The sequence below is a fragment of the Protopterus annectens genome, chromosome 3.part0 (genome assembly GCF_019279795.1).
Source record: "Protopterus annectens isolate FY-2018-M chromosome 3.part0, PAN1.0, whole genome shotgun sequence".
NCBI lineage: Eukaryota > Metazoa > Chordata > Ceratodontiformes > Protopteridae > Protopterus > Protopterus annectens.
The window spans coordinates 118,151,286-118,168,276 of NC_056731.1; the positions used below are offsets into that span (position 1 = coordinate 118,151,286).

General features: G+C 38.6%; 1 protein-coding gene across 1 annotated transcript in view; it reads left to right on the plus strand.

The window, feature by feature from the left end:
- Nucleotides 1-16,991, plus strand: part of LOC122796777 (macrophage mannose receptor 1-like) — a 1,798,323-nt gene that overhangs the window by 532,165 nt on the left and 1,249,167 nt on the right. The window contains exon 8 of the mRNA XM_044065505.1: nt 8,902-9,059. Coding sequence (XP_043921440.1) covers nt 8,902-9,059 — 158 coding nt within the window. The remainder of the gene's footprint in view (nt 1-8,901; nt 9,060-16,991) is intronic.

A 16,991-nucleotide genomic window follows, 5' to 3' on the forward strand; every position in this document is an offset into this window, starting at 1 on the left:
GGGGTTAATTAACAGTTTATGTCCAAATCCTGGGTTAGGTGTTTTAGCTGTATGATTTATGATTTAGTTTCAAGTGCAACCATACTTTTAATGGAAATGATTGAGTTTAGACCTGGGTTGTGGTGGGCGCCCAGCCTCATCTGCCAGCTTAACAAATTTTTTTCAAGGATTGCATTTTTGTTTCCTTTGAGTGGAACCATAGTGAGCTTGTCCAGAATGTGGAAGTGGAAACCTCCATGGTCTGGTAAATCATGGTAATACTTCATTAGTTGTTTATTTTTGAGTATCTGGAGTATGATGTCGGACAGGAGGTGTGCTACCATGATTTCAAATTTGTTTACAGTTTTCCCTATGTAAAACTAACTGCAGCCATTACAATGTGCACAGTATATACAAAAGCAGTGTTGCAATTACAGGAACACGCTGTTAATTTTTCTTCTGAGTACTGGACAAATGAAGTAGTTCTTGCAGCTCATGTATTTGCAGTAAGTGCAAAAAGGGGGATAACAGGGATAAATTCCTCTGTTGACCTCCTTCCATTCTGAATTTGCACTTTACCCAGTCTCTAATGTTTCTGGCTCACTTAAAAAACAAAACAAGGATAGTGTCCTAGAAGTTTTTCCAATTATTTATTGTCTGTAATCATTACCCAGCTGTCAGTCATGATCTTTCTGATTGTTTTATAATCTACTGTAAAAGTGAGTGTCAATGCTTCTTTTTCTTTTGTCTTCCTGTGGATCCCAGGGTTGGTTTCTGTTGAGCCTTAGGAGTCTCCCAGAGGGTCCCTGAAAATGGGGTCTACTGCCTCTTTTAAAGTACTGTTGGAGATGAGGATGGAATTTAGTAATCTTTGTCTAGGCTGATTAGGTTTGTGATGAAATTTCTAAGCTCTTGGGTGACAAGCTCAGTTCTCATCCCCTGAGATGTTATAATATTTATCTTTGTGATTTGGGGATGTATGCTGTTACTTTGTAGCAAGATATTAACCCTGGCTGGTTTTCTGAAAAGATTGTTGGAGAGGCATTTGTTTTCAGTGTCCTTGGATGTGGTTATGTCTAAAAAGTTGACCAAGGTCTTGCTGTGACAGGTTATGAATCTCAGGAAGCTAGTGGAATTACTGATATGGTTGTAAACGCCATTCAGGGCGGCTTTACCCCCTTCCCAGATGATCTTAACAGATGGAATTCTCTGCCATGGAAGCCCAAATATTTGTCCACTCTACCAAAGACTACTTGTTGCTTTTTAAAGGTACACTGAATGTCACCCAAATGCTCCTTGTGTAGTGTAGGGCATAAAGGTGATGTTCTGACCTACCATGTTTTATAATCTACTGTAAAAGTGAGTGTCAATGCTTCTTTTTCTTTTGTCTTCCTGTGGATCCCAGGGTTGGTTTCTGTTGAGCCTTAGGAGTCTCCCAGAGGGTCCCTGAAAATGGGGTCCACTGCCTCTTTTAAAGTACTGTTCATAGGTTCATAGGTTCATAGGTTCATACTAGGCTATCAGCCCGAGGGTATTTACAAGCCTAGCCCATAGTTTTGTGGCTTATGCCACCCCTTTAGTATGGGGAACTATACCCATTATTTTGCTGTGCCTCTGTCGAGCAGTGACACTGAGGTAATCCCTGGGGTATATCTGCGATCTCCCATCCATTGGTCAAGATTTCTCTTGAACAAAGCCAGCGAGGTGCTCTGCCTTACATATACCAGGATTTTGTCCACAGCATAGGGAGTCTTTGGGTGATGAATCTATCCCTCCAGCACGTCCTATTAATAGCCGTGTCGAGGTTTAATTCTCCCGCCCTTGTGGCTCTGACGGATCTAGATTTTTTGAGGTGAAGCATATTCATCAAATCTGGGTTTGACATGGCCTTGTATGTCAGGCAAAGGTCACCTCTGAGCAGCGTAAGCTGCGACTGAATAGAGCTGGAGTTCTTTCAGTCGGGCAGCATAGGACAGATTTTTGAGACCCTTTATCCTTTTGGTGAGGAACTTTTGTGGCCTCTCCAGCTGCTGCAAGTGTCGGGTCAGATACATTCCGAATGGGGCATTGTACTCAATCATTGGTCTGATGAGTGATGAGTATAGGGAGACTATGACCTCCCTTGATCTAGATGTGAATCCCTTCATGATAAGGTGGGCAATGTAGAAGGTCTTCCTAACTACTTTAGCTACATGGGTGTTGAATGACAGGCTACTGTCAACCTGGGTCCCCAGGTCCCTGATAACTTCTTCTGTGCTCAGTGGATTGCCACCTATATGGTAGCTAGGGGTTACCTTGTTTTTCCCGAAGGGTATGACTATGCATTTTTTGGCATTTAACTTTAGGCCATGGCTCTGGCACCAGTTATCTGTTTCTGTGAGACCCTTCTGAAGGATATCTGTGTCAGATGTGTTTTCGACTACGGCGCCCAGTTTGCAGTCATCTGCAAACTTTGTCAGCCATAACCCTCCTGTGTTTGCTTGTACATCTGAAAAGTAGATGCCAAACAAGAGTGGGCCCAGGACTGAGCCCTGTGGGACACCACTTGTGACAGGCTTTGAGTCTGACATGGCGCCAGCAACTCTGACCCTGTGGGTTCTGTCACTCAGCCAGTTTGCAACCCATCTTGTGATGTATGGGTTAACATTTAAGCTGATGAGTTTTTCAATGATACCCGAGTGGGTATTGTATCAAGGCCTTCGCCAGATCGAGGTAGGCTGTATGGACTGCCTTTCCTCATCAATGGCTTTGGTGACTGTTTCAAAAGTCAACCAAGTTTAAAAGGCATGATCTGCCTTTGAGAAAGCCAAACTGGGTTGGATCCAAAGTCTGCAAATTCCTATGTCTTTATTTATGAGGTCCATTATGATCCTCTCCATGGCTTTGCAGATAAGACTTGTCAAGCTAATGGGCCGGTAATTTCTAGGGTCGGTGGAGGCACCGCCTTTGTGAAGTGGGACCACAGTCACAGTGCGCCACTCCTGGGTAATGTATCCAGAGGTGAGACTATGATTAAACAGCTGTCCTAGCTGTGGGTTTAATTCCTCGTTGAGTTCGTGGAGCACACAGCCGGGGACACCATCAGGTCCCATGGATGCTGTGTTTTTGCTTTGGAGAGAGCAGTTCTCACTTGGGCGTTAGAGATGTTTGGGGGCTGCAATCGTTTGGTATAGATATCTCTCCTTTTGGGGAGGGAGTTTGCACTGAACCTGTCAGCCAGTATGTTGGCAATGTCTGCAGGATCAGTAATCTTCACATCATTTTGAACTAGTTCTGAGCATATCTGGGAGTTTCCTCCCAGGTTTCTAACATAGCTAAAGAAGGCCTTATGATTGTCTTTTGAGTCTTTAGCTATTTTTCTCTCAAAATTTGCTTTGGATGATTTTATGAGAGCTCTTAGTTTTTTACTTATAGTGATCAAAGGTGTCTTGCCTTTTAAGGATTTTGCTCTATCTTGTAGTAGCTTCCTCCTTTTGTTGTAGAGTTTGTTTATGGCTGGGGTCCACCAGACTGGACGCTTGCCTTTGGTACAAAGAGTCTTTGTTTTGCTTGGGATTGCCTTATCCATGCAGTCCTGCAGGTGCTGGTAGAAGGCATTTGTAAGTGATTCAGCGGCTTGAGTACTGTTTTCCACCGGCTCCTGGGCCTTAAAGGAGACCACACTAGTCTTTAGAAGTGTGAAGTCGGCTTTCGAGAAGTTCTTTACTGTGGTCTTTTTTATTTCAGGTGGGGTGGGATGAGGACCTCCAGCGAGATTAGTTTGTGATCTGATCTCACCAGTGAGGGGTATACTTCCGGTGTTGAACATTGTGCTCCCATGTTCGTGATGATGAGATCAAGTATGTTTTCTCCTCTTGTGGGGATGGTGACTAGTTGTTCCATGGCATTTGAGTTTATGAATTCCAGGAACTTTTGGGCTAGGGTGTTTGGGCTTGAATAGTGTTCCCAGTCTATATTAGGGTAATTAAAGTCACCTAGTATGATGGTGTTTGGAGATACATTTATCCCCTCCAGTGTTTTCAGGAAAGCCATGTGAGGTTCCTGAGTTTGTGAGGGTGGCCTGTAACATGCTACAATTTGCAGAGCAGTCTTGCCTATGGTTAATTGCACCTGGATGGTCTCCGATGCATCGTGCATTGCCACCAGTCTTGATGTGTGGGTGTCCTTGATGAATATGGATACCCCCCTCCTTTCTTGGTATTGTCCGGATTTTGGGGCCGGAACGCATGATATGATGTTGGAGATGAGGATGGAATTTAGTAATCTTTGTCTAGGCTGATTAGATTTGTGATGAAATTTCTAAGCTCTTGGGTGACAAGCGCAGTTCTCATCCCTTGAGATGTTATAATATTTACCTTTGTGATTTGGGGATGTATGCTGTTACTGTGTAGCAAGATATTAACCCTGGCTGGTTTTCTGAAAAGATTGTTGGAGAGGCATTTGTTTTCAGTGTCCTTGGATGTGGTTATGTCTAAAAAGTTGACCAAGGTCTTGCTGTGACAGGTTATGAATCTCAGGAAGCTAGTGGAATTACTGATATGGTTGTAAACGCCATTCAGGGTGGCTTTAGCCCCTTCCCAGATGATCAATATGTCATCAATGAAGCAATGATAACATTTCACTGATGCAAAATTGGGGCTTTGGCAAACTGCCTTCTCCTCCCATATTCCCAGAGCCATATTGGCTAGGTTTGAGACCATGGCCACCTCCATAACTGTTCCAGTAGTCTGCTTATAAAACTTGTTGAAAATGAAGTAGTTGTTCCTAAGGGTTAGGTCCAGTAACCTTCCTAGAACTTCTGTCCCTCCTGGTAATACATTCATGTCCTTTTCATATGCATCTCTTACAGCATGAATATAGTAGCTGTGTGGAAGCACTATATATAGTGCTTCTACGTCTATTGTGACTAGAATATTGAAATTGCTAAGTGAAATATCTCTAATTTTAACAAGAAAATCCAGAGAGTCTGAAATAAAAACAAATTGTTGGCCTCTACCATTGGTTTTATCAAGGCATCAAGGTAGATGGATATTGTCTCAGTTACAGAACCACCACTTGCCACTACTAGTCAGTAGGGAGGATCAGAGATATTCGTAGGTGGTTTTGGGATCCCAAAGATGATTGGTATTTTTGGGTAGGGAGTGACCAAAAAGTCAAAAAGCTTGGCATCTAGTAAATCATCCTCATGTAGCAATTTTAGCTGTACTCTTAAATTATTATACACAACATTCACAGTGTTAAAATCACACTTACTGTAAAACCTATTATTGTCAAGCATGGCCTCAATATTGCAGTTTTAAGCAGCTGTATCTGTCACTAAGATGCCTCCTCCTTATCTTCCGTCATGATAGTACAGTTATGTAAAATCTTACCATAATGGTAGATGTCCTTGCCTTCACTGCTGCAGTATTCTTAACAGATGGGATTCTCTGCCATGGAACCCCAAATATTTGTCCACTCTACCAAAGACTACTTGTTGCTTTTTAAAGGTACACTGAATGTCACCCAAATGCTCCTTGTGTAGTGTAGGGCATAAAGGTGATGTTCTGACCTACCATAATCAGAACTGAATGCCCCAGTAGGAACACAATCCAAGAAACCCAAGAGGTATCCTGTACATCCAGGAATGCAAAAGACTAGGGGAATGGAGGGAGGGAGCGAATGCTACAGTAGTGGAGGAAAGGACATCTACCATTATCGTAAGAGTTTACACAACTGTACTATGTCCTTATATTCACTGATCTGGTAGAATGAGCCTTAACTTCTTGCCATGAAAAGTGTAAAAAAAGGAAATAGCCTTAGAAATCCAAGAATAAATAGTTTGCTTGGATACAGTAAGTCCCAAAGATCTAGGATGAAAAGAAACAAATAACTGAAAAGATTTTCTAATAACTTTAGTCTTAGCCAGATAAACCCTGACTTGCCTATGTATGTCTAAAGTAGGCAAAGTATGCAGCATCCTCTCACTGTCAGATTGTGGACAGGGAAAAAAGTAAGCAGATTAATAGACTGATTCAGTGACAACTCATTATCCACATAAAAGAAGGGTTAGTGTGCAAGGATACCCAGTCCTCATGAAAGATCAGAAAAGGAGGACAAGCCATAAGGGCCTGCAACTCAGACACCTGTATGGCAGAAGTAATAGCTAACAAAAGAACAGTCTTCCAGTAACAATGTAGCAAGGAAAGTGAAGCAGCAGACTCATAAGAGCTTGAGTCAACTTCTCCAAAACAAAATTAAGTTCCCAAGGAGGAACAGCAGGCTTCCTGTGAGGTTTAATATTAAGGACACCTTTAAGAAATTACATAAATTCCAATCTAGAAGTGAAAGGAGGAGTAAAAGCAAGACAAGCAGACATAGCTGATAAGTAGGCCTTAATAGAAGAATAGGCTAAACCAGCATGGAGCAACTCACACAAATTGTTGCATTTTCATTCACCAGTATCAATCATATGCATTTTTCAACAGGGAAACATATTGTCTCCACCCAAACACTCCTTTAATTTTCTTTTTAGTGTTTGTTAGTAAATTATATTAAGAAAATATTTTCTAAACATATTTCACCTTCATACTTTCATATGTGTATGTGAGTGTGTCTGTATGTATCTTTATATATATATATATATATATATATATATATATATATATATATATATATATATATATATATATATATATATATATATATATATATATATATACATATATAACTTCTATTTTTATTAATCACGTATCAAAAAGGTTCATTAGAGATTACTTTTTAACTAACATAAAACATCTAACAGAGGTGACAGCAAATTTAGACCACTATGTTAGATTTGTGATCACAAATATCTACTGAAATATTTGCTTTTATGTGACATCTTTGCCCCCCTCTTACCTTCAACATGGGGGTTCTACCCCATACCTCCTGGAAATAAAATTAACAAACTCCATGGTCACACAAGACATACCTTGATGCATGTGTATATGTGTGTGTTCGTATATATATATATATATATATATATATATATATATATATATATAATAAACACAGTGCACCTTAATTAAATAAATTCAAACTTCTTTTAGGCTTAGTAATTAATAGTGAGCTAGTAGAAAGGAAATAAAAACTCAGACACTGAATAGATGATTAAGCTTTCGCTCTTATTCAGGTGGAAGAGCTTCTAAGAGCGAAAGCTTAATCATCTATTCAGTGTCTGAGTTTTTATTTCCTTTCTACTAGCTCACTATTAATTACTACGCCTAAAAGAAGTCTGAGTTTATTTAACTAAGATTCTTCTAGTGCACGGTGTTTATTTTATATACTAGCCTCTGGTCTATTTCCTTCTGTGGATAAATATTCCTTCATATATGTATATATATATATATATATATATATATATATATATATATATATATATATATATATATATATATATATATATATATCTAAATATATATACATATATATATATATATATATATATATATATATAGATTATATATGTGTGTGTGTGTGTGTGTGTGTGTGTGTGTGTGTGTGTGTGTGTGTGTGTGTATATATATATATATATATATATATATATATATATATATATATATTTTATATATATATATATATATATATATATAAATATATATAAATATATATATATATAGGTCTACTTCACAAACCCGAAATCCCACTTAGACCAACTGCCTAAGAACACTGACTCTACTTCAGGTAAGTAACTGTTTGGCCAGCTTGAAAATTAAATGAAACCTGGAACAAAATATATCTACCCATATGTGGTGATTTGCCTCTCCCCCACACATACACCTCTCTATGTAAGGGGCTACACCCCCATCACTTCCCCTAACTAAATATGCCAACTCCAAGATTGCACTACCGTGGGGGTAAGGGGCAAAGTTTATCTTTATTAATAAATATAGATATATAGATATGGGTCTACTTTTACTCACAGAAATAACACTCGATCAAATCTCAAAATGCCGACTTCAATGGAAAGCATGGACTACCGAATTCCGTTCCCTGGGAAATGATCCACTTGGCCACCATGGAAGAAAGTGAATGGAAACAAATTAAACCCACCCAAGTGGGGGACTTCACCCAAACACCCCATAACTAAATATATCAACTCTGTGATTGCACTACACTTGGGAAAAGGGTAAAGTTCACCCAAGAGGTTAATTTCCCTGGGAAATGGGTTCGGTAGACTGTGCTTTCAGTTGAATGGAAGTTCGCTGAAGTGGAGTCAGCTAAGTAGACCCATAGATATATATACACACACACACACACACACACACACACACACACACACACACACACACACACACACACACACGCACACACACATTTCAGTAACTGTGAAAGCACTTGTAATCCTGTATTGATACACTGACAACCTTTCCATATATCTCATCTTTGTTTTTAAAGGACATTTGAAATATTATGGGAAAGATAAATATAAAAAACTTTTAAAGGATGAGCTTTGAAATACACATAGAATGTATTAACTTTATCTGAAAAAGTAAATGCACTTAAAGATTTTTGCACAAAACAATTGTTTAGACTAAAATTCTTTAATTTAATATCAGAGATACATAACAAACTTTGTGCCAGTACAAGTGAAGCTGTTTCCAAATAGGAAGGCATTTGTATGATAAGTCAAAATGATAAGACCATGCTTACATAACTCCCTGATAAGGTATAGCTAATTGTGGTTAGTTCATCGTGTGTGTGTGTGTGTGTGTGTGTGTGTGTGTGTGTGTGTGTGTGTGTGTGTGTGTGTGTGTGTGTGTGTAGTTTAAAATGTTAAGCAGAAGTCATCCCATGTTTAAGAAGTCTTTACCTTGTTAATACTTGAAATGTACATCATGCTGCTGTTAAGACTATGTATAAAGGCAATTTTCTGATAAATGCATTTTACTATGATTTTAGTGCCAACTGACATACTCTGGATTGGTTTGAATGATGAAAAGCACCACATGCTGTTTGAATGGAATGATGGGACTCCAGTTACATTCACTATATGGAAGCGGGGAGAGCCCAGCCATCTACAAAACAGACAAGAAGACTGTGTGCTCATTGCGGGAAAGGTACCACAGCTTATACACACTGCTTCTATTTTCTAAAAAATAGCTATGCATATATTTCATAAATAATTGTACACACAAATCATCAGGAGGAAAAAAAATGTAGTCGATGCATTTGTTTGGAACTGTTCTACACAGCCATTCTGTCCAGTAGCTTTATTACTCTGCCAGTTCAGTAGCTGAGGGCATCTATCACAATACGACAACAGTATACGTAGCAACAGAGAACAAAGGTTTAAAACTATGAGCTACTTGCAGGTATCATCCCATAGTTTATAACTAAAGCATAAAAGCTCTAAACCATGCATAACTAAACTTGTGTAGCACTTTGACATCAGGAGGTGCATATGACATCAGGAGGTGCATAACAAGCTTTTGTTTTTCATGAATTTTGAGAATAATAATCACATTCTGTGTATTCTGTTCTGTTAATAGAAAATGGCAGCTCAGCTGGGAAGACCTCAATGTCTTCAACCGATAAATAAATAAATAAAGGGCTTAAATCCTTCAGCTATCCTGATAAATTAGCATAGCTCACCTTATACTCAGTTGCCTACTGGCTGCTGTTAGGTGACCTGTGTCTCACTTTTCAAAACCATGAAAGACTCAATCCTATTGGACCTCTTATTTTTAGTTCAGCCAGTGGCTCTGCATATATCTGTACTGCAGACCAAAATTTACATCAACAAATAAATGTAGTTCATACATTTGTCTGTGACTATTCTAAACAGCAATTCTGCCAGTTAGCTTTATTACTTAACCAAGTTCAGTAGCAGAAGGCATCTATCAAAAAGTGACAAGTGTTTTAAGCCTTATAGGTTATTTTAAGGGGTATATCTGTAAGCCAGGGTATGATTTACAGACTGCCTCTGTGCATTAGAGACATCATAAGTGCTAGACATGGTGGGAGTTTCCACATTCCCATCCGCTGGTCCAGGTTACACTTGGATAGGATTAGGGAAGAATTCTGCTTCACATGGATGGAAGCCTGTTTCAGAGAAGGGATTCTCTGAGATGTATACCTCTTCCTCCACTATGTCCTATTTATGTCACAAACAAAGTTCAAGTCCCTGAATAGAGTAATTCTGATGCTATTGGTTTTGCAGATGTGCAAAAGGTCCATCAGAATGATATCAAAGGACACTTTATATGGCAGGCACATCTAGCTGTTCAACAGTCTGTAGGAAGCCAAGCATAGAGATAAGGCTTTGAGGCAATCTGCATAGGACATATTGTTTACACCTTGTATTGTTTTTGTGAGGAACCACTGAGGGCATTCCAGTTGCTGCATGTGCCTTTTTGGGTACACACTGAAGGGGCATTTTACTCAATGATGAGTCTGGTGAAGGCCAAATATTCAGAAATAATAATCTCCTTGGACCTAGATGCCATACCCTTCCTTCTAATTTGAGAAACAGAATAATTTCTTTACTACCTTAATTGCATGTTGGTTGAAAGCCAGGTTACTAGCTATACAGGTCACCAAATCTCTGACTACTGGAACCACTCTTAGGGGTGTGTTATCAATGAGGTAGTTTCATAGGTTCTTAGGTTGTCTAACTTTCCAAAGGGTGCTGTTATGCATTTCTTGGTATAGAGTTTTAAGCCATGACTTTGGCACCAGTCATTTGTCTGTGTCAGTCCACCTTGTAGGATGATAGTGTCTTGGGGGTACTCTATGAATACTTCTAGTTTGCAGTCATCTGCAAACATGGTCAGCCAGAGTCCTTTGACATTGGCTTTGACTTTCAGGGAGTAAATACCTAAAAGGAGAAGGTCCAGCACAGAGCACTGAGGGGCCCACTAGTGACTGGCTTCTTTCTGGTGGTGATCTGTTCTATACTAACTTCTTTGGGCCTATCTGAGAGCCAGCTAGCTATCCAGCAAGTAAAGTATGGGGTTAATGTCTATTTCCATGAGTTTGTTTACAATGCCCAAGTGAAGTATTTATCAAATGCCTTAGCCAGATCAAGGTAGGCAGTATGCACTGTCATGTCCTCATCCATTGCCTTGGTGATTTTTTTTTCAAAGAAGTCCACTAGGTTTTGTTGACATGATCTGCTTTTAACAAATCCAAACTGAGTTGGAGCCAGTATCTGAAGGTTTTCTATGCCATTATTAATCATATCCATGATAATTATTTCCATGGCTTTGCATATGAGACTAGTCAGACTTCTGGATCTATACTTCCCAGGGTCCATTGAAGGCCCACCCTTGTGCAAAGGGATGACAGTTGCAGTCCTCAATTCATGGCATGAAGCTTGTCTGGAGCCTATGGTTAAACAGTGACTCCAGACGTCAGGATAGATCTTGCTTCAGATTATTTAGGAGGCATCCAGAGATATTGTCTGGGTCCACTGATGCAGTGCGTTTAGCCTTAGAGAGTGTATTTAGGACCTCCTCTGTAGTTGTAGTTGAGGGATTATGTTTGATGGAGTTACTTGGGGCAGGCTGGGGGAAGAAAGGGTGAAACTGGAGCCGAATTTGTCAGCTAACAGGTTTGCTATAACTTCCAGCACCATGTAAGTGGCTCCTTTAGCAATCAGTTCTGTGGACTGTTGTGTGCTGTCTTTGAGGTTTTAGACATAGCCCTCTTAGTTGTTTGTTTAGTCTGATAAGGGAGATTTTATCCTGATGGACATTGGACTTCCTAATTTTAGCTATGATTTTTTCCTTTTGTTGTACAATATGTTTATGTTTAGATTCCACCCAGGTGGTTTGGTTTTTGAGTTTGTTTTGGGCTTGTTTCTGGTAGGCACACTTCTCACTTTGCAAATATAATACAAGGTTCAATGCACAATTATGCATAGGCAGCTGTATTCTCCAGGTTTGGAGGGGCTAGTAATTCTGTTAGGTAATTTCTTATATGCAGTTTGCCTTAGAATTTTTTCTGTTATAGGGTTTGCTGGTGTTACAGCACTGATTTTTATTTTGAAGAAGACAGCTTTATCGTCTGACCATGCCAGAGAGGACACCGCAATGGGGAAGGTGTGGCATTCTCTCATATTTGTGGGTACCAGACTTAATATGTTTGCTCCAAAAAAAAATATTAAAATTATCAAAAGTCTTACATGGATCACAATACCAACACAAATTAAACATATACATTTTGAATAAACAGAACATTATGCCTGAGATAAAAGATACTAATTAAAATGTACAGAAATTATGTTATGAATGTATTTTTAAAATTTAAAACATAAAATCTTTTATGATTCTTTTATAATATTTTGTTATAAAAAGTGAAATCACGTTGAAAATGTTCAACTGGTATACATTCATTTGTCCGAAATACATTTTGGTAGTCGTATGGCTGTGCGACAAATCACAACACTCAAAACATACCAAGATTTCGAAAATGTTAATCTCAAAAACAAGATTCAACCATTTTCAAAATCAAAAACTTTACATACAGAGTGCCCCCTGCACTCCCCCATGTGGGAGTCTGCCCCCCCCCCACTCCCCTACTTTAATATACAAACTCCGAGATTGCACTACAGTGAGGGAAAGGATTAATTTCCCGATCCCCGCTATAGTGCAATCTGCACCCAAAATGCCAACTTCAAATGAATGAATGCCAATGTGCATTAATTCATTTAAAAGTCACATCCTTTGTTTTCATAATTTCGGAGATCTGGAAGTTGTACTTTCGCACTTTGGTGAATCGTACAACCTCCTATGAACAAATGAATGTATACTGTTTAATTAGAGATAAAGTATTTGTCCATGGATTCTTTGTGAAATGTTTATGATAAATCCTGCTTTTCTTTATTCTGGTTTCTCTTATATTTGTTTCTCTTCAAAGTAAGGTGGTACTGATGTGTTTCATCTTCCTGTGATATTTTTTCTCGCCACTGCTAACATCGTCTGGAATAGATAACAATTTTCACTGCTTAAATTGTAGTTCTGTTACATTAAATACCACTATCTTTTGTTAATAGAAAGGGATCAGACTATATGGTCTTTAAGAAATTTACAATTTTATCCCAATACTATTAGACAGAGCAGTCATAAAATTTGTGAAACCAGTCTGCATATGTTTGATTATATCTTCAACATTCATTTTTTTTTGTTAAACTTAGCTATCTTATTAGGTGTAAACATAATCTAAACAAGAATTTCCATGTGAAAATATGCTAATAATGAGACCATGATGTAGTTTTTATAGAGTTCAGTATTTTATATTTACTACCTCTGCTTATATAGGAGCCATAATCCAGAGTAATAAGATTTCAACATCTGTCACTGAATGTATTATTAAATAGATAAAAGATAACCCCCGTAATCAAAGTTCGTCTGACACAAAGTGAATACATAAAAATAAATGAATGAGCAGCACAGCCGATAAATACTAGATATTTATTAAAAGGTAAGCACTTTTGTGTATAACACTTCTTCAGACCAAAATCACAGTAAAAAATAATACTAAAAGTCACCATTTTATAATCACAATAATCAAGCAATTAAACAGTTCACTGTTACCAAGACATTTCTGATCAATGCTTAAGTTTGTGTGAAAGCAGATATGGTTTTAAAGGTACACTCTCATTTAATCCAAAACCTCTACCTGCCAAATAATAGTCCATTTCAACTCTGTGATCTCAGTCTTTTTCACCACACAGCCCCCCATGATATTAACACTAGTTAACTGCAGCACCCTAAAAGAAAAAGTATGTCCAGTATTCTGAGAAAAATGTTTACTCAAAGCATTTGTTTGACACCTTTATTGATATCACCTATGTTTTCTAAAACTCTTTCTTTAAAGCTAAAGTTGGTTTTTCCAACATAGAAACATGGACAGTCATTACATGTAGCAAGGTAGACCATGTCTTTACTCTTGCAGTCTGCATAAAATCTAAATCTGTAGATGACATTCATAGATGGATGAGTAAACTCAGGAAGGCTTGACACATATGTACATGCCTTACAAGCATGAGAGGGATATGTACCTTTCGTAACAGACCAAGATCGTTTTATACCCAAAAAACATATTACATTTAAAACACAATCTCTGCTTCAAATTTTTAGCATTCTTAAAATAGAAGCCTGGTCAATGCCAAGAATCCTCTTTATCCCATCGTCAGTCAACAAAATGGGCCAATTACACTTTATAACACTACACAATTCATATTTTTTCATTGAGGTAAATCACTGAGACATTACAGGCCTATGCTTATCCTAAGAAAATGTTTGTTTATGCAAAACACGTTGTTCTAAATAAAATGCTGGATTGTCTGAGGAGGACTATGAATAGCAGCTGATGTTTTGTTTATTATTCTGAGTTTGCTGGATTGCTGTGAATTGTGTAAGAAAAATTGGAATACTTGAATGTGTGTCTACTGCTTCCATGGAGCAAAGCTGAAATTGAACCCATAACTGTTATTTTTAGCTATAGCTCATGTGTGGGAGTAGGAGATGTCTGTAGAAAGCAATTAACCCTCTTGTTGTTTTCTCATTTTAAAAAGTCACTCTCTGGCTTTGCAAAACTGTTGTACATTTGCATGATTACTGTGATTTATGGGAAACAACTTGGAATACTTTAATGTGGCTACGAAATATAATAAATGGCTATCTCTTTTAGCTATAACTGTTTGAGGGAACTGTCTTTAGAAAGTAACTTGAGTCTCCTGTAGTTTTCTCATATTAAACAGTCACTACCTGGCATTGTAGAATTAGTGTGCATTTGCAGAATCACTATGATGCATGTGAAGGAACTTGGCATTCTTGAATATGTGACTACTTTTTCCATGGTACAAAGCTGAAATGCAAGGCATAACTTGTTTTACATACCCCACACTATTTTATTACAGGTTTGGGAGTGGCTTTGAATGACTGACTGATGGTGGAGAGAGGAATGTCCACATGCAAAGTGCTGTCCCCTCCAATACACCAGCATACATAGAAAATCAACTGTTGATAATACTTTTAAGAGCCTTGCAGATTTGTAGCAGGAATATGGGTGAAACAGCCCCCCAGTGGATGTTAAGGTTACACAAAAATAATGGAAGGCATGACTGACCAGTGGGTTGAGCAAGGGGTTGCACACTCTGTGGACTGTTTAATGTAAGTTTTGCCAAATACGACATGACTGCCATTGTAGTTTTAACTGCTGAGGGGAGCCATCTATAGAAAGTAACTTACAATCTTGTTTTCTCATTTTAAACAGTCACTATCTGGCTTTGCAGGACTATTGCTGTTGCAGCATTACTATAATTTTATGTGAAGCATCTTGGACTACTTTACTGTATGGCTTCTTTTTGCATTGACGATAACTGAAATGCAATACACAGCCATCATTTTTATCTATAACTGTTGGGTAGTGGTGGGAGCTTGAAACTGACCCTCTTGTTTTATCTCAGATTAAAAAGTCACTGCCTGGCTTTGCAGGACTAGGGTGATTTTACAGACTTACTGTGATTTGTGTGAAGCAACATAGAATACTTCAATGTGTGGCTACTGTTTGTATGAAATGTAATATATGACTGTAACTGTTTATCACAATTGTCTAAAATGCACAGAAAAGTAGCTGTAATTGCTGTCTAGTGTTTGGAGCTGTTTGTTGAAAGTAAATGGCTTTTTCATGTTCATCACATTGATCATTGCTGTAGTAGTCTTAGCCAAATTAGTTACATCCTGTCAGGATTATAATGGCTGTCCAGCTTCCACAGCTTCAGGACACCTTCCATGCACCCAAACTGTCAAGCGGCTTGAGATGAACTGGCGGAAAGACAACTTTGGGCACAAAGCCCTCCAAAGCTTTACTGCCATCAAAGGGTGTGCTCCTCCGAGGCATTTGAGGACCAATGGTTGGCTTGTGCTTTCCTTTGCTTAGCATTAGGTTCCCTTTGGGGAAAAATTCTATTTTCTTGAATTTGTTGATGTTTTATTACTTTCCTCTTCAGGAAAGGTTTTTCAAAGCTAGGAGTGTAACATACTTTTAAATGGAACACTCATTTTTTCTGTCAGTTTAAAACTAGTGTTAACTAACAGAAAATATATTTTCTGTGCAGAAATTGTGTTTATTTTTCCGTGCTGGGGCTGGCATAGTGTTTGAAAATGTTTTTCACTGTATTTTTATTTCTGTTAAAAAAGTAATTTTTGTGGACTGATAGTTTTACTAGTGTATGCTGGTTGTCTTCCCCTTTAAAGAAACACTATTTTTGGCTTGACCATGGAGCAGACAATGAGTCCTACTGTTAGTCCTTCTTCCAGCCACTAAAAGAAAAAGTAAAGCAAACATCCTTTGCCACCACAACAGGGTAGCAATTTGTCTTAGACGTAGGTGGGTGACTGTGCTGTGGCCATTTGTTGTACCTCAGCTGACTCATCTTTTATCAAAGATCCCTCTGGTGTAACACCTAGAGAGGTTAGCCACTTTTGGGAGTCCCCTCAGTGGGCAAGGGCAATCCACTCATGTCAGTCCTGGGAGAGGGAACAGGGAAGGTTTCCCTATTGTGACAGAAAGCAGTGCCCATCCCTGGGGAAGCAGCTGCTACCATTAGTAACACAGTTGGCACCATTTTTCCTGTTGAAAAGAAATGGAAAACCAAGGATGTATCTACTTCTGAATCCTAACAGGAAGATGCAGGGATGTATTCAATGTTTTTCCTCAGATTTCTGATTCAGACTCAGAGTAGATTTTCCGGGGGTTCTTTTACCCTGAGAATATTGCTTGAATGTGACTGTTTCAATAGAACCCTGAGGTTTCTCAGGCCCTTAGAAAATACTATGAGCTGTTACAAAAAGATTGTCTAGGTCCTACAGCCATTCGTCCTGTGTAGTTGGGCAGCTGCCTCCAAAAAGGCAGATAGGATGCATGAAATTCCTCAGTCTTTTACATTTTATACACTATTCCCAAACTTGTCACAGGCTCACCCAGCAGCTATAGCCTTAGTTGATCCCACTGCTGCTAGTCATTATGTTAACTCTGATCCT